The following is a 20,467-nucleotide window of genomic DNA, read 5'->3' on the forward strand; positions in this document are numbered from 1 at the left end:
CCACACTGCTTTCCAGAGCGGCTGCACCAATTTGCATTCCCACCAACAGTGCAAGAGGGTTCCCGTTTCTCCACATCCTCTCCAGCATCTATAGTCTCCTGATTTCTTCATTTTGGCCAGAGAGTGACCTTCTATTAAGGGAAGAAAGAGAATGGGAGAGAGCAGGAGACATGAAGGGTCCTCAATGTTATAAGTCAAGTCTTTATTCTATTTAAATCATTAGATGCAGAAAAAAAAAAATCACATATGTGTGTCCATTCTACAAAACTTAGAAAGTACAGAAAAGAACATTTTAAAGATTAGAATCCATCTGTAACCCCACCATGCAGAGATAATCGCTAACAGCTTAGTCCTCGCCATTAGAATGTAACCGCTGCGAAGACAAGGACCTGGTAGTTCTTGTTTATCCCTGTGCAGTGCCTAGTGCAGCCCTGATGTATGGCAGATGCTCAGTAAATATTATTAGTGAATCAGTGAACATTCTTCCAGTTTTTTAATACCACAATTAGAATTACATAATGCGTGCTACTTTGCAGTCCGATTTTCACAATTAACATAGTGGACATTTTCCTATTTGCTTAGTAAATATATGGCTTCAATATCATTTTTAATGGTAATCTAATTTTGAGAAATCTCACCAGTAAACAAATGTCAATCTTCCCACCTCCATTCTGCAGAGTATATTAATATGTAAGTCAAGCGCTTAATCAGATCCATTTAACCTGTCAGGTGGTTAGGAGATCTTGATTAATCCAGTAAGATCCCTGGGTATAAACTTCACTGATAATGTATTCTTCTAATTTCTGAATTATCCTAAGTGTTTGAGAAGATACCAGTATGATGGAGTTCATGTCTTTTGATTGGATATAGTTATTTTTAAGTGGTGGCATTTTTAAGTAAAAAGTTTATTTTAGCAAAGCTATCTTTATACTAATAGTAGGCTTATGAACCACAAGTCAAATATTAGCCCTGAGCTTTGTTTTCAATAAAATGGACTAGGGATAGAGCTCTGGAATGACCAGTGCCCTTTATTCTGAGTGAATAATATATTTTTAAGTTGAATCCTGCCTCAAGACAAAAGACTGGAATGGACAGTAACTCCCAGAGTTGTGTTCTGGGAATCTTGGTTGAGTGGGAAGCCGGTAGTAGGGACGCGTGAGGTCTGGCAGGACAAGCTTCCATGAGACCGCATGTTTGAAGCAGGACTCTATTGCTTTGGACACTGTCTGCCTCTGTCTTGCTCCCAGGAGCTCACATCCAGTTCCTGAACTTCTCCACTGAGCCCAACCACGACTTCATAGAAATCCGGAATGGCCCCTACGAGACCAGCCGCATGATGGGCAGGTTCAGTGGAAGCGAGCTTCCAGGCTCCCTGCTCTCCACGTCCCACGAGACCACTGTGTATTTCCACAGCGACCACTCCCAGAACCGGCCAGGATTCAAGCTGGAGTATCAAGGTAAAGACAGGGAGTGCCCGTTTGCTCCTGTCCAACCCCTTCTCTTACCCATAGCCACCATCTTCCCAGCCTTCCACGTAGGGGAAAAAAAGAACACAAGAAGGGCTGAGGGATGGGGGGGGGGGGGGGTGCAGGCCTATCTATGAAGGCTTCCTTTTGATGGCATGTCTCTGTGGCCCCATGAAGATATCTAATCTTCTTTGGCAAGCCTCTTCCAGTGCTACAGGCCCAATGGCCAACAGTTTTCCCTGAGCTTTCCCATCGGGCATCCCTGAGCGTCCAGCCAGCCACCTCCCCTCAGCCTTGGTAGGCTTACTTAGTCCCTCTGGGTCCTCTCCTGTGTGTCAAGCCCAATTGCCTCAGCAAAGCTCCTATCACATGACAGAGGATTCTGGTAACAACCCTAGAGCACCCACTGAGCCTTCACAATGAGACAAGCCCGTTGACTCCTACTGAGGGTTTCCTGACCATGCTCACTGGGGCTCTACCTTGCCGAGGTGAAATCCTGTTATAGGCCCCACCCGTCCTGGTATGCTTTTCCTGGAACAAGCCCCCTCCTCTCCAACCCAGGCTTTCCTGAGTGAGGGGCCCTTACCTGTGGCTGTGCGGACTGCGCTCAATCTGTGTAGCTATACACAGCAGCCTTAAATGGGCCCAACTTCTCCCTCAGATGCTGCCCTAGTGTGACTGGATGAACCATTTGTTCTAACCTCTTTTTCCAGATTCTTTGGACTTTTTTTTCATAATTGTGGACTTTGTTCCAATCTTATACATGCTTATAAAAAAATTAAAACATTACAGATGTTTTTGTGAGTACATCACTGAAGGACAAAATTCTCCCATAATCGCATCTCCAACCCCACCATGCAGAGATACCAACGAAAGCCCCATTTTTTTCTGTACATATATTGATGTAACTATATCATTATATTATATCCAAAATTGTATCATACTATAAGTACTGTTTTGCAATTTTCTTTTTTAAAGTTGATTTTTAATTATATAAGCAGTTCACAAACACACTCACCTTGTTAAAAAGAAAGAGGGAGGGAGGAAGGATGAAAGGAAGGAAGGAGGAAATTAAAGCCTTATGGGTAAGTCCAAGCCTTCCTTGTCTACAGCCTCCAACTCCAGGCCCATTCCCCAGAAGTAATCACTGTTGTTTTAATATGATCTTTCTGGATCTTTTTCCATGTGTTGACATGGAAACATATAACATATGTTATATGTACCTGTGAAAATATGTAATGTTTCGTGAGTTCTTTGGTTGTGTTTCCTATATAAATATATAGAATGGTCTATATACATAACACTCTGATATTAGACTTTTTCATCCCTTGTGAGAGATGAATACTGACCATGGATTCAGGCTTGTCATTTAGGGAAAGGGGTATTCTACAAAGGTGGGCACAGTTGGGTCGGTTACACAGGCACTGCCTCCTTAGAAGGAACGCCAGGGAGTGTGGCTGGGCTTGCCACCACCTGGGACACCTCGGGAGGAGGAGCTGGGCCTCTCACACCCATGAAGTGGCAGGGAGATGCTGTGTTTCTCACCCAGAGAGTGCTGGCCTCCTTGGTAGGAGCAAAGCTGCCCCACCCCAGGAAGCTGTGTGTGAGCTCATCACAGAGGCTGGCCCTAACCAAGAGCACATGTACCTGTCAAGGGCACATGGCTTCAGTGGGGGCGTGAGCTGTCAAATGGGTCATGACACATCAGACGGCCACATTCTGTCATATGATCAGCGCTACCCTCTGGGACACACGCGTGCCTCTCTCAGGTTTCCCCTGTGTCTTCCTTTGCCAGGGCTGCCGTAACAAAGTACCACAGACTGGGAGGTGGGAGTGGGGGACTTCAACAACAGACATTTATTCCCTCACAGCTCTGGAGACTGACAAGTCCCGAGATCAAGGTGTCGGCAGGATTGATTCCTTCTGAGGGCTGTGAGGGCGAATCTGTTCCAGGCCTCTGTCCTTGCCTCTGGTGGTTTGCTGGCAATCTGGAATTCCTTGGCTTGTAAAAATATCACCCCCATCTCTGGCTTCACATCCCTATATGTCTCCAAATTTCCCTGTTGTATAAGGACACCAGTTATATTGGACTAGAGCCCACCCTAATGACCTCATTTTAATTTGGGTAAAGATAGGCAAAGACCCTCTCTCCAAATAAGGTCGCGTTCTGAGGTGTTAGAGGTTAGGACTTCAACATATGAATTTGGGCAGGGGGCACAATTCAACCCATAACACCTCTGACAGGCCCAAGTGCTCTCCCTGAGGCTTCTCCTGTTGGATAAATGCAAGTACTGATGACACTACCATTGTGACAGGGACGGCTCCCCTGGGGCCTGCCACACACGTTGTGCCTTCACCCCTGTGACAGACATAGCGCTGCCCACTGGGTCCATGTGATGGCACCAGACACTCACTGAGTTCCCCATGTGATAAGCCCACTTGTCCCTATAAAAGTTGTGCCCCTGAGTCCCTCCGACTTCATTGACGTCTCCCCGTAGAAGAGACCTACTACTTCCACAGAGCCCTGGTCTCAAGCTCAGTCCCTCTCACTCCCACCTGAGCTTCTGAGACACAGGCCAACACGTGGCCAGCAGCCCTCTTGTGGCGTACGCATCACTCACACTGGAGCTTCGTGTGTTCAGAAGCCCAGTCCACTGAGGATTTCCCCTTGTTGGGGGGAAGCAAGGCATAAGGCAGGGGGGTTCTAAGTATGCATTCAGAGGCCCAACACCTCCACCAGGAGTGGCTCCAACTGTGTGAGAGTCCCAAAGATGGTGGGCCTACCTCCTCCCATTTTCCTTCATGACTTGGTGGATGTTCCTCTTGAGGCTTCCCTCAGGTCACAGGCCCAGCTACTCCCTCAGTGCCTGCCTAAGCCCCACAGACCTAACGATGCCTCCTCTTATGACTAGACTTAACAAGGCCCACTGTTAGTGTCAGAGCAGCTGCTTCCCTTCAGATTTGACCTCGACTTTCACTAGGCTTCTCGTTTGTGATGGCCCCAACCACTCAGACTGGGTTGTCTCTAGTGCCAGAGACCCAGGTCCTCCCACCAAGGCCTCCTAATTTATGACAGGCCCAAATAGGGCCCACATTCTCCACCTACGCCCTCCTTAGCCCCATGGAGCTGTACCTTGTACACAGTCTCTGACCGCTCACCCCAGGTTTTTCCTTTATGAAAAGACCTGTTTCCAAAAGAGCCATCTGTCCCCACCGAGAGGCATTCTGTCAAGCAGGCCCCGGTCTTTGTGGTCCCACGACTTTCTTTGAAGAAATCCAACTCCTTACTCTTTCTCAAAATTCCTTCTGTTAGATACTCTGAACTTCCTAGGCTAGAGTTTTCCTTTCTCCTCTCAGGTAATATTCCCATAAAATTTTTACTAACAACATAAGCCACTCTTACTGGGTCTCTCAGTGTGACAAGCTAAGCTTATTTCATTAAAGCTTCTTGGGGCGCCTGGGTGGCTCAGTCAGCTAAGTGTCCGACTTCGGCTCAGGTCATGATCTCATGGCTCAGGAGCCCGTGTCGGGCTCTGTGCTGACAGCTCAGAGCCTGGAGCCTGCTTCAGATTCTGTGTCTCCCTCTTTCTCTGCCCCTCCCATGTGCGCTCCCTCCCTGTCTCTCAAAATAAATAAACTTTAAAAAGTTGTTTTAAAAACTGTATCTGTTCCCACCATAGTGTCTCCCTGTGGGGCAAACCCAGCTGCTCTCCCTGAGGAGTGCTTCTTTAGGAGAGCTAATCACTCTTTGGGTTCATTTCTGCCTATAGGCCCAACCTCTCTCTTTGAAGCTTCTTCTGCTAGAACAGGCTCTGAGATTTTTGAAAGCAGTCCAAGTACTCTCACTTAAGTGTCTCTCTTTCTGAAAAACCCAGCTCCTTCCACATGAGAAAGTTCCTATAAGAGACTCTCCCTCTGGCTGCTCCTAGCTTCTGATGTGAAGCCACTCTCTTCTGGCTCCTCACCATTGCTGGGTCCACAAGTTCCCACTGAGGCTTTTCTATAGAGACCCAGTCCATTCATTCAGTCACCTCACTGGGCAACAGGCTCCCTGCTTCTACTAACCTTCATTTGCCAAATTGCCCAGTACCCCTTGCTACTGTCAGGGCCACGTGTCTTCTTTGGCTGACCAGCCACCCCCTCCCACCACAGCCGCTCCATTTTTTGACACAGGCAATTACCTCAATGATTTCCCAGTGAAACCTGCCCGGTTCCTCCCACTGAGGCCTCCCTCAGGAAGATGTTGACTGGAAATACACAACATAGTCACCATCCCAGAAGGAGGGCTCTGAAAATGTCAGCTTCGTGATCATTGTTATTTATGTTGTTATTACATGTAATGAATTCATCCACTTCCATGGAGCATTCATTTGATCTCAACTCCCACTGAGAATTTCCACTGTGGAAAGCTCTGTCTACCCCACTGCCAGTTTCCTGTGTAGGGTGGGCCTGATTCCGGACACAACAGCTGTTCTTTTTCCTGTGGATCCAATTAATCAGAGTCTATGCTCTGTGCACATGCTCAGTAAACCCCTCTGCAACCCCTCCCTGTTGGGACAGGCCTCCAGTACTTCCATCAAGGTATCTCCTTTTGAGTTGGACTCACCTATTCTCAAGGAAGTCGCTTTTTTGCTCTTTGGAGGGACCTCTTTGTATTACAGTCACACATATTCCTTTTTATCTAACAATTCCCTCTGAAAAGCTTTTCTTCTAGTCACAAGATTGACTTACTCCTGCCAAGTTCCCTCCATCTTGAAAGGTTCTAGTTTCTCAGAGTCAGAAAGACCCCACTCAAGTCCTCCCCTGACTGCTTCCTTTGTTTGTGATCTAGAACATGGTTGTCAGGATTAAATGAGATGATCCACATGAAAGAACCAAGGTCAATGCCTGGCCCCAAGCAGGTACTCAATGAATAAGGGTTCAACCTAGCATTGTCTTCCCTAAACCTCTTTCTCCCATGGAGACAGTCATAACAGATAACATTTATTTAGCTCTTACTATGTGCCATACTGTACACAGAGCTATGCATATAATATCCCACTTAATCCTCACAATAACCATTTTCTAAGTAGGAAAACAGAGGCAGAGAAAAATTAAATGTCTTACCCAAAGCCAACAACTAGTAAATGACAAAGGTCCATCTGAGTCCAAGTCTTGGTGCTTCACCATTATGCTTACTTTCTGCTGCTCCTATATTCTGGTTGAGGGGAAAATGCCCAAAGAGAATAAAGTAACCTTCTCTCCTGATCTTTTCCAGCCTATGAACTTCAAGAGTGCCCAGACCCAGAGCCCTTTGCCAATGGCATTGTGAGGGGAGCTGGCTACAATGTTGGACAATCAGTGACCTTCGAGTGCCTGCCAGGATATCAACTGATGGGCCACCCCGTCCTCACATGTCAACATGGCACCAACCGGAATTGGGACCACCCCCTACCCAGGTGTGAAGGTATGTCCCTCCTCATCCCTAGTGACTCCTCCTAAGGAGACTGATCAGAGTACTCCCATGCCCCATGGAAGCACCCATGCTGGGGAGTCCAGGAAAAACTTGTCCATCCTGTTTTCATATGGAAAGGACCCAGCCTGTCTGGGCAAAGAGTCCTAGGCACAGACCTCTGGGCCAACCTTGGGAGGACCTGGAGGAAATGTGGGCCACAGCCAAGGGAATACCTATTCAACCCTTGGGAAACCCAACCCATCAGAAGGGAAGACTCTGTAATCTTTATCTCTTTCCTGAGAGCTACACTTGTATATCCAAAAACTTTTTAAAGAGCTTCACTTATCCAGAGGCACCTAAATCCTAATATATTAGAAATTAAAGGCATCGTTTTTCTGTCATTCAATGGAAATCCATCTAGTGAAGGGCACCTTTAGTCACCTGGTTACTTGGCCCTATTTGGGCCCCTCCCTCTCCCCCTTGTGACTTATTCACCAAGTCTTGATAATTCTACATCCTGATTACCTTTCAAATGCATCCACTTCTCTCTATCTACTGCCTCTGCCTTAATCCAGGCCACCACTCTGATGAGGCTCCTCACTGGTCTCCCAGCCTTCAGTCTTGCCCTCCTCAATCCATTTTTCCGAGTGTAGCCAGTGTGCATCTTCAAAACCATCAACATACTCCAGACACTCCCCTGCTCAGAATCCAGCAAGGCATCCTCATCTCTCTTGGGGTAAATTCCTAACTCTTTTAGGTAACGCACCATGTCCCTCAGGGCCTGGCCCCTGCATACCCCCCAGGATTCTCCACGCTCGCAGATTTTATGTCTGAAGCTGAAATACTTGCAGTCATCCCAGTGTGCCCTGTTCTCTTGCCTCTGGTTCTTAGTACATGCTGTTCCTCCCTCATAGAACATCACTCTCCTCTCTTGCCTTGTCTACTTAGCCTTGTCATCCCTCAGGTCTGAGTCTAAATGGAAATAATACCAAGAATCCTTGCCCACCATCACAAGACCAGAGGAGGGGTCCTCCAGTTGTTCCCGTGGCATTCCGTGTTGACAGCGTGTTCCACCCTATGCTGTAAACACCAATCTACTTAGCTGTATCCCAGTGGGCTGTGAGTGCTACAGAGCAAAACCATGTGCCACGGTATCCTTGCTCCCCTTCATTTCCCCAGGATGCGCCTGACACTGACACTGAGTGGATGTCCAGTATGTGTAGGAAAGGGGGTGTGTCCATGCATACCCCTTTCAGGATGCATGTGCATTCACAGGAACCGTATCTTCTGCCTAGAGGCATTGTGATTCTTTCTCTTCGCTTTGGTCTGCCCCCATCCAGATGTCTGCTTGTTGCCTCATGCCAGCCACATGTACTCATTAGTCTGGACCAGGGGGTGTTTGTATGTATGTTTGTTTGTTTGCCCTTTTTTCTCCTCCCTGGTGACTGAATCAGAACATTATGGAGACTTCATGGCCTCTTCATCCCCTTACCCAAAGCCTACATCGGAGTGAACCTAAAATTGGGTGTTACTTTCAAGGGATAGGAAAATAGGGATAGAAGATCATATCTATGCAACAAATGCCTTCTCTGTGAGCTGAGTACCAAGCTGGATATTTTACTTGCCTCAGTTTATGGAACCACCACCACAGTCCTACATGGGGATACTCTTATTCCCATTTCACAGGTGACGAAAGAGTCTAAACTAATGTCTAGGGCCATCCAGCCAATAAATGGTTTAGCCATGATTTGAACCCAACTTTGGTCTTCACTACAAGAATCCTCATCTCTTAGGTCAAGACCAAATGTACCACTCTAAGAATCTTGAAGCAAATAAAGAGAGAAAGAGAAATACTCCCATAATTTCCTAGTTCATCCCAGCAAAAGAACTACAGCCCTGACTCTGAATTCTTTCCTCCTCTCCATTCCTAGGAAGGGAGAGGGGAGAGCTCCAGTGGGTCCTTCCTGCTGGGCTGGTCTCATCCACAAGAAGAAGAGAGAGTCCAGGGGCTGAGGCTGGCCCCCAGAGGCATGTGCTCTGAAGGTCAGGGGCCAGATGGGGAGTGGTGTGCTAGAACCAATGGGGAAAACCACACACGGTCATCTGCAGCCCCATCACCTCTCCCCATGCCTCCTGACCTCCCTGAGCAGGATAATTTGTGCTGGGTGCCTACACTTTGTAAGGAAGTCATCTGAATTTTCAGGTGGGGGGTGATCTCCCACACTCATCTGTGTTTGTGTCCCTTCCCTGGCAGTCCCCTGTGGTGGGAACATCACCTCTTCCAATGGCACTGTGTACTCCCCGGGCTTCCCCAGTCCATACTCCAGCTCCCAAGACTGTGTCTGGCTGATCACCGTGCCCATTGGTCATGGCGTCCGCCTCAACCTCACCCTGCTGCAGACAGAACCCTCCGGAGACTTCATCACTGTCTGGTAGGGCCAGCTGCCATGTCGACAGCCAATTAGAAAGGGGTTTTAATTGGGCTCTAAACTGGGGTTACTCATTTCTTTGTTTAGAAAACCAAGAGCTGCATGGTTTTAAGTGGTCGTCCACCTCCTGGCTTTCAAATAAACGTAGTAAATGAGGGCTCAGTTTCAAATTACCTTTTGTGACTCCTGGAAGGGAGAGGAATGGCAGGGCAGTGATTTCCAACCTGGAGTCCCACCTCGGGGTCAGAGGACAAGTGGGTGGGTGTGTGAATAGGAATGGTCATAGCTACACAAACTTTTCTCAGTTTTTCCAGAGTCCAAACCAAAATCCTACATTTACCTAACATAAGCTACCCAGACTAGCAACAGTTTGGGGGTAGAATTCTGTGAAGTCCCACTGATCATCTCCTGCTGAGCCAGTATTGTCCAACACAACATTCAGCAGTAATGGAAACATTCTGTATCTGTGCTGTTCAGTACCATAGCCACCAGCTACAGGTGGCCATTGAGTACTTGAATGTGTCTAGAGTGACTGAGGAACTGACTTTTAAACTTTATTTAATTTTAATTAAATGTAAACAGCCACATGTGGCTTACTGGTTACCAAATTGACGATTCCACACTGAGTGAGAGTTAGAATATCTTGAATGAATTTTAAAATGGGAAAATGAATTATTAATCAATAAGTGTAGTCTCCTAGACAATCTTTTCCAAACCACCGGATCTTTGGACAAATATATAATTTAAAAATTTTTTTGTTTGGGAGTTACTGCCATTCTGGGAATCAGCAGGGGATCGTGGGATTCTCTTGCCCAAATTCCCAGGGCTGGATAACCATAATCAGACTGCCCTGGATTAATTTCCAGTTTCCTTTCCAGGCTATGGCTAAGAACAGATAGGAGGGACTAGATACCTTTCCAGGGAAGAAATCCTTTGCCTAGAAGGACAACTGGGGATATCTCTGCTTGGGGACAAGGAAGTGGGGCTGGCATAGATAGTAACATGAGCTTCCTGCAGCTCTTCCTCAGCCCCATCCTACTGCTGCTCAGTCTCAGAGAACCTGTGATAAGACCTGCATCCCTGCCCAGTGGCTCCAGTGGCTTCTTGGGTGAGACTGTTGCCCCCAAGCCCATTATGGAGGCTGGGCTGGTGAAGAATCAGGTGAATGAGGAGTCAGTGTGAGCCTTGCTGGCTCTATCAGCTTTGTCAGCAGACTGAGTAGGGAGGTCTACAGGACATTGGAGAAAGACAGTGTCAAGCACAAGAAGAGTCACAGCCTCCCACTCCAGGTCTCTTTGAGGGCCACTGATGGAACCGGGTGGAGCAGGCAGCCATGGTAACCCATGACATGCCAGCACCTTCTTTCCTATGTGCAGGGATGGGCCTCAGCAGACAGCTCCACAGCTTGGAGTCTTCAGCCGAAGCTTGGCCAAGAAAACAGTGCATAGCTCATCCAACCAGGTCCTGCTCAAGTTCCACCGTGATGCGGCTATGGGTGGGATCTTCGCCATAGCCTTCTCTGGTCAGTATGGAAGCCTGGTGTGAGAGAGGGGCACTATGCTCTTGAATCAGGGCTGCACTTGACCCCTGGCTCCACTATTCGCAATTGTGTGATTCTGAATGAGTTACATAGCTTCTCAGCCTCGGTGTCCTTGGAGTTATAAGACTTCTATGTATTCACCTATGTGAAATCTCCCAGCACGGGGCTCCATACTTGTAAGTTTTCCTCCTTCACACACACTCTAGGGCAGAGAGGCACATGATGCTGACCCTTGGTGCCAAATCCAAGCTTAGAGGCAGCAGGATGAGGCTTCTCACCCAGCTGGTTCACATTCACTCACTGGCTGGGTTTTCCACTTACTTGTGCCCCAGCATGTCCCTTGGCACCCTCTAGAGGGCTGTCCCACTCCGCTGGAATCCACGGCTTCTGTTGACCTCACAGGAAGTGCTGTGCACAAGTGAAGTCATGGAGAATTCAAGCAGGAGGAGCATGAACAACTCAGGGTAGGTTTGTCCTTATCGGCAGCCAGTTTTCTTCTGAGAGCCCCAAGTTGCGGACCCGGATACTTCCTCATTTTTGTTATAGTGGATATAGCAGAGAAAAACTTATAGAAAGTTCTCTGTGGGCTTGTGTCCATCTATAGAATAATCCTCCATATTACAGTTTGCAGAGCATTACATATATTTGAACTGGAAATCGGGAAAGCTTGACTTTATTCCTGGCTCCATCTTGCAAACACTGGGTTTTATCAGATTTTTAAATTTTTGCCAATCTGGTGGATTCATGAAATAGCATTTCACTCTTATGTTAATGATGAGGTGAGCATCCTTTCATATCTTCATTGACTATTCATGCTTCCTGCTCTGTGAAATGCCTGCTCCCCATAGAGCTTTCTTCCTCCAAGGAGAGAGAGATAACAAACCAATAAGCAGACAAATAAAATCTTTGCAATTTGTAATAAGTTGCTATGAAGGAAACAAATAAGATAGCAAATGAAAGGTGGGGAACTCTGCTTCATGTAGAATAATTGTGGAAAACCTGTTGCGAGGCGATATCTGAGACAAGAACTAAAGAAAAAGAGGGAGGTAGACATGGAGATTGGGGAGCAGGACTGGTGTGGGGGAAAGAATGTCTGCCTTTCTGTAGGCAAATATTAGCTCTAAATAAATTCCTTCCCATATAAGGACTAATAAGTATAAAAGACAAGCACCTTAAAGAGACCTATGAACATTTTTTAATGAGAAAATAGGATTTGAATTGCAGAGAAAAATGCCCTTGAAAACATATAGTTTAGGAAGTAGAAGTAAATTTTGGAAAGCATAGAAGTCTAGACAATATGGACTCCAAATAAGAGATCTCCAAATAAGAGATAAATAAAAGGGGAGCTAAATGTCTTCCCTTCCTGAACAATTGAGTCCTAAAGCTGTTAAATGGGACGAAGCAAAGTGCCACCCATGCCTTCAGGGCGTGAGCCAGGCTGGGGTGTCAGAGGGGAGAGGGAGTCCACGCTGCCCAGGGACAGGGCTGGCATGGGGTGTCCAGGCTCTGAGCAAATGGAAGGAACATCCATGTGGGGTAGGAGCCCCAGCAGAATGAGGAGGGTATCCACACTGAGGATCCATCAGAGCCTGGGGTGGGGGATGCAGTGTGTAGGGTACTCATGTAAGGGGGCTGTGGCAGGAGAGATGGGAACTCAGTTCCCTACAGGTGACTGGTCAGATAAGTGACTATATCAAGGACAACAGGTGTCTCACTGAAAGAGAAGAGGGTTAGAAATATGGAAAGAACAAAAACTAGAATATACCCAGGGAATTGGGTTGGAATTGGAGGTATCAATGTGAGCTATGGTTTTCAATATGTACATACAGATATAGAAGGAGATAAGGGTGTAAATGTGGGTGTGTACACGTACATACATCCTTTAACTCTTTCCACTAAAAGGGCTTTGAAGTAATGACTCCTCAATAGCAATGAACACATCTAGCTCCAGTTACTGGTTTCCAATACCATTTTCACTTGAATGGACCAAAACACCTTAAAGAAATGCTGACTCCAGGACTGAGGCAGAGAAAGTACAAGATGAGCCTGGAACATTTTATGGCAGAAAGCAAGGAACTACTCAAGGAATGATGCAGACGTGACAGAGGGACATAGACACGGGCTTGAAGGGGCTCCCAGTGACCATAATGGGGATAATTTGAGCATCCAAGGAATTAATATTGGTAACAAACTGTAGCTGATTGAATAAACCAGGACACCATGTATATCCAAACAGGTATAAGTTAGTTAAACAGTTATTAATTAAAATATTATGAGGAACAGAGTATTTCCATACCTTCAAACTATCTCCTCACACGATAATCGCAAAGGGAAAAAAGAACAGCTTTAGAGTGGAGAAGCCTGGAGGACAGCACCTTACTTAAGTGATCCAGGTGAGCATCATGAATAACAGGACAAACTGAAATCGTACCCCACCAGACTGGGTACAAAGAGAAGAACCCAGCATCCCCTCTGTGATAGTCCAATAAAGATGCACAACTTGAATCCAGCTATGAGGAATGTGTCAAACGTAAAGTGAGGGTAATGTAAAATAGTATTACAGACTAGCAATTAACTGCCATAGAATCTTCAAAAGTGTAAATGCCATGAAGGTCAAGGAAAGACTTTGGGACTCTTCCAGACTAAAAGGACATGACAACGAAATACAGTGTATGATTCTGAACTGGATCATTTTGCTATTAAGGATTTTACTAGGGCAAGTGGTAAAACACTAGTGGACATGGTGACTAGTTGGAAGTATCATATCAGAGGTAATTTCCTGCTTTTAGTGCTTGTATGTGGTTTTTCAGGGTAATGTGCTTGTTTGTTGGAAATGCACACTAAAATACTCTGTGGTTATGGAGCATAATGTCGGTCACTTACTTTCTTCTGGTTCATGAAAAATGTTTTTTGTACGATGCTGCCAACTTTTCTTATACCTTTGTGATAGTTTCAAATTAAAATTTTTATTTACAAGGGGAGCTAGATAATTAAAAAAAAAAAGTTTAAAAAACAAATGTAGCAGCACAATTAAATTGGCATAAGAATCAACAAAGAGCAGGATCAACAGTGCAGAAAAACAGTTCAGAGATGTGGAATAAAAGCCCAACACAAAGAAGAAAGTGAGCAAATATTTGAAAATTATAGAGGAGAGAATGGCAAATAGATCCAGTAAACAAAGAACATACTGATTAAAAAGTATCTATGACAGGGGCGCCTGGGTGGCGCAGTCAGTTAAGCGTCCGACTTCAGCCAGGTCACGATCTTGCGGTCCGTGAGTTCGAGCCCCGCGTCAGGCTCTGGGCTGATGGCTCGGAGCCTGGAGCCTGTTTCCGATTCTGTGTCTCCCTCTCTCTCTGACCCTCCCCCGCTCATGCTGTGTCTCTCTCTGTCCCAAAAATAAATAAAAAAAAAAAAAAAAAAAAACGTTGAAAAAAAAAATTAAAAAATAAATAAATAAAAAGTATCTATGACAAAAAGAGCCAGATGGAATAGAAATAATAAAATAAAACTCTTCTGAGATGAGGGAAAAACTGTGCGTATAGAACAAAAGAGCTCACTACATACCAGGAGAAATCAAAACCAGCCTGGCAAGTTTTTCAAATCTCAAGGCTGAAAGGTAGAAGAAATCTACCAGAATCCAGGCTGAGAAAGTTAACTACAGGGAGCCAAAATCAACAATCCTGTGCCTAATTATTCTTGGCATTCAATTCCAGAAAATAAAAGAGGCATTTTTATAGATGTTTAAGGCAAAAGACACTTGGGAACGTCACATGTGAAGGCAAGAGACAGTCATCTGCAGACATCCAAGAGCTTAAAATCATTGTCACCCACATCTCAATTTGAATTGTTCCTCAAGGATGTAGCCACCCACTGAGGAATGAACCAATAACTCAATTCAGAGAAGTTGTATGAAAGGTTAAAATGGAAGCACTAACTAGCTAACCACAGATTTAAGCAATAATAATTGAAAACATAGATTCCAAACAGAATACAAATAATTCTTTAATATTTTTAAGAAATCATTTCATATTAACAAATACCCAAGTAGTTAGAAGAGGTATAGGAGAAAGGAAATATCCTTTTCTCTCATGGGGGTAGAATCAGTAGATATTATTCAATTACTAACTTTGATAATTAGAAAAATCAGGGTTCTGAGTATATATTTTAGTCACTAAGAAGTTAAAAATAGGTTATAGCACTTTTAAATCACTGAAAGAAAAAAAGTAAGCAAAACATAGCTCATATACAAAAGGTGGAAAGCAACGGAAACTATAGGAACAAAGATACAGACAGTGCAGAATAAAACAATAAAATAAAATCGTTCAGTTACTATGGCAAATACAAATTTATCAAAGCCCAATTCCCTATGAAAAACGCAAAGACTCTTAGATTAGGTTAAATAAAATTTAGCTGTATTTTCCATCCGGGAACACTACTAAGGTGCAGTGACAGTTTGAACATAAAAGGATGGGTAGTGATGTATTTGGCAAATACAAACAACAATAGCAATCAAAGAGTAGCTTTCAAAGCAAAAAGCATTAAATGGAAAAAGTAGGCTCTTAATATTAGAGAATAACCTGTAATAATGTTTAAAATGATAATCCTGGTGGGAAGATTGCAGGAAGATGCTCCCTTGGTGGTGGGCAGTGTGAAAATGCATATCAAAAAGCTATACACACTGGGGCGCCTGGGTGGCGCAGTCGGTTAAGCGTCTGACTTCAGCCAGGTCACGATCTCGCGGTCTGTGAGCTCGAGCCCCGCGTCAGGCTCTGGGCTGATGGCTCGGAGCCTGGAGCCTGTTTCCGATTCTGTGTCTCCCTCTCTCTCTGCCCCTCCCCCGTTCATGCTCTGTCTCTCTCTGTCCCAAAAATAAATAAAAAACGTTGAAAAAAAAAAATTTAAAAAAAAAAAAAAAAGCTATACACAATGTGATCAGCCACAGTCAAACATTTTTGGTTGTCTGCAGAGCTCGTAATGATCTCCTTAGCTGCCTCTCTCACATGGGCAATTGTCAACTATGTTTGTATATTCTGCCCCACTCCATGTCCACCGCCAACCCCAGCCACAGTGGCTTGAACCATAGGTGGGCCCTGACCTGACTCCAGCAGAGGGAATCAGGTGTCCTCTCTCGGGAACTTGAAGTTGAACCCAAGAGATTCTAGATTCATCTGCAGAAGAGGGACAATATAAATCCAAGTGCCCTGGATTGCCTGTCTTCTCCTGTCCTTGTAGACTGAGAAATAGAAAGTTCTGACTTGTGGAAAGAAAGTGACCAAGACATGTGGGGAAGGTTTCCTGGGTTCCTGGTGGACCCCAGTTCCTTGTCCTCCACCTTTATGAAGCCTGTATACAAATCCACATTCGCATTCTCTCCTCTCTGAGAGGCTTTTTGTTTTTCATGTATTCTTACCCTGAGTTGATTTGTGTTACTTACAGCCAAGATTTCTAATTAATAATGATCTAGGACCCACCAATCCTATTTCCAGGAATTCTGTAAAGATACGTATATAAAGATATTCCTTGAACTGTGACTTAAAACTGGTAAATTAGAAACAATCCAGGGCACCTGTGTGGCTCAGTCGGTTGAGCGTCGACTCTTGATTTCAGCTTAGGTCATGATCTCACGGTTCATGGGATAGAGCCCCACATCAGGCTCTGCGCTCACAGCATGGCACCTGCTTGGGATTTTCTCTCTCTGCCCACATGTCTCTTCATATACTAACTTGGTTTTAAAAGCTTCATATGAAAGGCCAGCCCAGCACATCCAATAGAATGGAAAAGAGTATGTCCAGAAAGAATCCATAAGAGGGTACAACATGCAGTGACCCACAATGGCTGTTGCTGAGCTGGCTACCACTTGTCGTAAATCAGTGAGCCCTCCCCACCAGTTAACATGTTAACCTATACTGGAATCTGATTAAGCTGTATCAGGGCTTCACCCCCAAGGAGCAAGGGAAGTAGGGACAAAGTGAAACAGAGGAGTCCAAATGTCCTCCCTGCCCTTGAGTTCTTTAACAATAACATGGTAGATGTAGTGTGTGCTCTGGGAGGAGGAGGGGTTGTCTGTAAAAGACCGAAGGTCATGCACCAAAAGGCTAACGGTGGTTATGCCTGGTGGTGGTGGGACTTGGGGAATTTTCATTTTTTTGTTTTTCAGTATTCCACCAGCTTTCTGCATTGAGCAGACATGTGTAATTCTTTTTAATATAATGGGAAATCTACCCCAATCAAACTAGTAACCACAATATATTAAACACTCAGGCTGTGTTTAAGTGAGGATTTCTTGTTACCGATTTTTGTCTGGAAGTTAGGCACCTACTTAGCATCTTTACATGGAACGTCTGATTTCCAAGAATAGATTATTGATGTTCAGTAGGAGATGCTCATACTTTAAAAAGGTCATACGCTTTAATCATTCCTGGTTTTTTTCCTTTTTTTCAAATTTTTATTTAAATTCCAATTAGTTAATATACAGTATAATATTAGTTTAAGGTGTAGAATTTAGAGATTCAACAATTCCTTACATCTCATGGTGCTCATCACGACAAGTGCCTTCCTTAATCCTCATCACCTATTTAACCCATGTCCCCCACCCCCCACCTACCTCTCCTCTGGTAACCATGGGTTGGTTCTCTATAGCTAAGAGTCTGTTTCTTGGTTTGCCTCTCAGTTTGCTCCCTATGTTTGTCTTTTTTCTTAAATTCCACATATGAGTGAAATATGGTATTTATCTTTCTCTCACTTCTTTCGCTTAACATAATACCCTTTAGCTCCATCCACATAGTTCCAAGTGGCAAGGTTCCATTCTTTTTATGGTTGGGCAATATGCCATCATATATGTACACCACATCTTCTTTATCTGTTCATCAGTCAATGGACATTGGGGCTCTTTCCATAATTTGGCTGTTGTTGATAATGCTGCCATAAACATCAGGGTGCATGTATCCCTTTGAATTATTATTTTTGTATCCTTTGGGTAAATACCTAGTAGTGTAATTGTTGGATCCAAAAACGTATAAACAACTTGGAAAACTCAACGCCTAAAAAACAAATAATCCAGTTTCAAAATGGGCAGAAGACATGAACAGACATCTTTCCAAAGACGACATACAGGTGGCCAAGAGACACATGAAAAGATCCTCAACATCACTTATCATAAGGGAAACAGAAATCAAAACTACAATGAGATATCACCTCACGCCAGTCAGAATGGCTAAAATTAACAACACAGGTGTTGTTCAACAAGTGTTGGCGAGGATGTGGAGAAAGGGGAACCCTCTTACACCGTTGGTGGGAATGCAAACTGGTGCAACCACTGTGAAAAACAGTATGGCGGTTTCTCAGAAAGTTAAAAATAGAACTACCCTATGATCCAGAAATCATTCCTAGTTAAAAAAAAAAAGAAAGAAAAGAAAAAGAAAAAAACTCATAAAAGATGCATATATAGAAGGATGTTTATCACAGTTTTATTTTAAATTGCAAAACCGTGGAAACCTAAATGGTTAATAATAGAGCATCTATTAAATAAATTCTAGTCAATCATACAACTAAATCCTATGAACTCATTTCAATCATTTTTTTAAGAAATTTAATTACAAGGGTGCCTGGGTAGCTCAGTCAGTTGAGCATCCAACTCTTGATTTCAGTTCAGGTCATGATCCATGGGTCATGGGATCAAGCCCCATGTCAGGCTCCTTGCTGAATGTGGAGCCTGCTAAAGATTCCGTCTCTCTCTCCCTCTGCCCCTCTCCCCTGTTCGCACTCTCTCTAGAAAAAAATTTTTTAAAGAAATTTAATTACATAGGGAAATTCTTGCAATATAAGAGTGAGTGCACAAGGATCAACGCAAAGTACACAACACACTGCAAATGTTGTAAGAGAAAAATATATGTGCAGAAAGTATATACTATAAGAACTTACAGTAAAAGGTTAACAGTGGTTATCTGAATGACCAGTGGAGGACTTTAATTTTCTTCCTACTATTTTCATAGAAAATCTCCTATTTTCTCTAGCAATCATGTATTACATTTGTAATTTTTTAAAGAGAATGTTCTTTTTTAAAAAACATAGCGGGGTTTGGGGTGACTTTGGAAGTCATCCTAACAGCAGCAGCACTGGCAACAGCAGCTCACACTTACATAGCACCAAATTGTATGCCACGTAGTAAACGGAAGCCAAGTTATGAGCCCATATTGGGCTCTGCCTCAGTAACACCATGCACACACAATCCAGTCTCTGCCCAGAGGGATGGTTTTCCATTTGGAAAGTCCACCGAAGCCAGAGATGTTTGGCCAAAGGTCAGAAGGGAAACCAGCTGGCTTTAATGGGCACTCACATGAGCCACACACAGTACTTAGATGCTGAGCAGTGGAAAGAATATGGGATTTGAGAGCAGCCAGACCTGGATTCAAGCCCCCTGTGCCACTTACTTCCTGTATGACCATGGAGAAGTAACTGAACCTTTCTGAATCTCAGCTGCCTCATAAATAGAGTAAGAACACCTCATAGGGGGACCAGCCATCATGAGAGTTAAAGGTGTGTGAAGGTGCCTGACTTATAATAGGTGCTCAGGAAATGCTTCTCTCCCCTTCGTTCAGTGCTAGTGACCATCACTGACTTCTTAGATGCTCTCTCCTTTTTGTTGGTGTTACCATATGGCTCCTAGGTTTCGCATCAGAAAAAAAAAAAAAAAAAAAAAAAAAAAAAAAAAGATGACAGCAGATAAGCGAAACAGTACTTGGCTAAACTTACCCTGTGTACAGATCAATAGTCACTAGGATCTATGTGAATGAATGAGGAAGGAGAAGGTGAGGGATTGAACGAGTAAATGGCTACGTGCCCCAAGAATGGTGTTCTTACACCGGCTTGTCTGCTTCTGTCTTTTCAGCTTATCCACTCACCAAATGCCCTCCTCCCACCATCCTCCCCAACGCTGAAGTCGTCACAGAGAATGAAGAATTCAACATAGGTACCCTCTCCCAAACCAGCAAGGACTGTGCAGTTGAGGAGGGACTGGGTTGGGGTGGGGCTGGCCAGCAAGGCTCATCTCTCCCTCCAGTCCACGAGAAACAGTAGGCCCAGTGCAAGATGGGTAATGTTCTGTCAACAGAGTCTGCACCAAAAATACCAATACTTCCTTTTAGCCATAGCTAGACAGAGGAGACAGGAAGGCAGTTTTCTTCTGTGATTCAAGTCAGTATGTTTTTGAGAAATAAGTCCACACAAGACACTATAAAAAGTTCCTAGAATGTGGAAACATTCTTAGGCTTAGCAAGGCTGAGCTGTGAGAAGTAGGCAGCAGTTTTCTGGGTCATTTGAGTGGAGTTGAGTGGTTATTTAAATCTGAACATAATGGAACCCATCACTGATTGCCTTGCCTAAAAGTGGGTTGAACTACTAAGGGATGCTCTGTCCAGACTTCTCCAGGGAACCCCTATATTGGTCTCTCTTTGGCAGGTGACATCGTACGCTACAGGTGCCTCCCTGGCTTCACCTTGGTAGGGAATGAAATCCTGACCTGCAAACTTGGAACTTACCTACAGTTTGAAGGACCACCCCCAATATGTGAAGGTAATTGCACGGAGCCATGCCTTTA

At 44.5% G+C, this 20,467-nt stretch overlaps 1 protein-coding gene across 5 annotated transcripts in view; it reads left to right on the plus strand.

The window, feature by feature from the left end:
* CSMD2 (CUB and Sushi multiple domains 2) overlaps positions 1 to 20,467 on the plus strand; it is a 599,309-nt gene that overhangs the window by 493,782 nt on the left and 85,060 nt on the right. For all 5 annotated transcript variants that reach the window (XM_078452082.2, XM_078452083.2, XM_078452084.2 and 2 more), the window contains 6 exons: positions 1,248 to 1,457; positions 6,724 to 6,912; positions 9,155 to 9,332; positions 10,706 to 10,851; positions 19,760 to 19,840; positions 20,329 to 20,442. In XM_078452082.2, coding sequence (XP_078308208.2) covers positions 1,248 to 1,457; positions 6,724 to 6,912; positions 9,155 to 9,332; positions 10,706 to 10,851; positions 19,760 to 19,840; positions 20,329 to 20,442 — 918 coding nt within the window. The remainder of the gene's footprint in view (positions 1 to 1,247; positions 1,458 to 6,723; positions 6,913 to 9,154; positions 9,333 to 10,705; positions 10,852 to 19,759; positions 19,841 to 20,328; positions 20,443 to 20,467) is intronic.

Source organism: Panthera onca, chromosome C1 (assembly GCF_046562875.1).
Source record: "Panthera onca isolate mPanOnc1 chromosome C1, mPanOnc1 haplotype 2, whole genome shotgun sequence".
In the NCBI taxonomy this organism is placed as follows: domain Eukaryota; kingdom Metazoa; phylum Chordata; class Mammalia; order Carnivora; family Felidae; genus Panthera; species Panthera onca.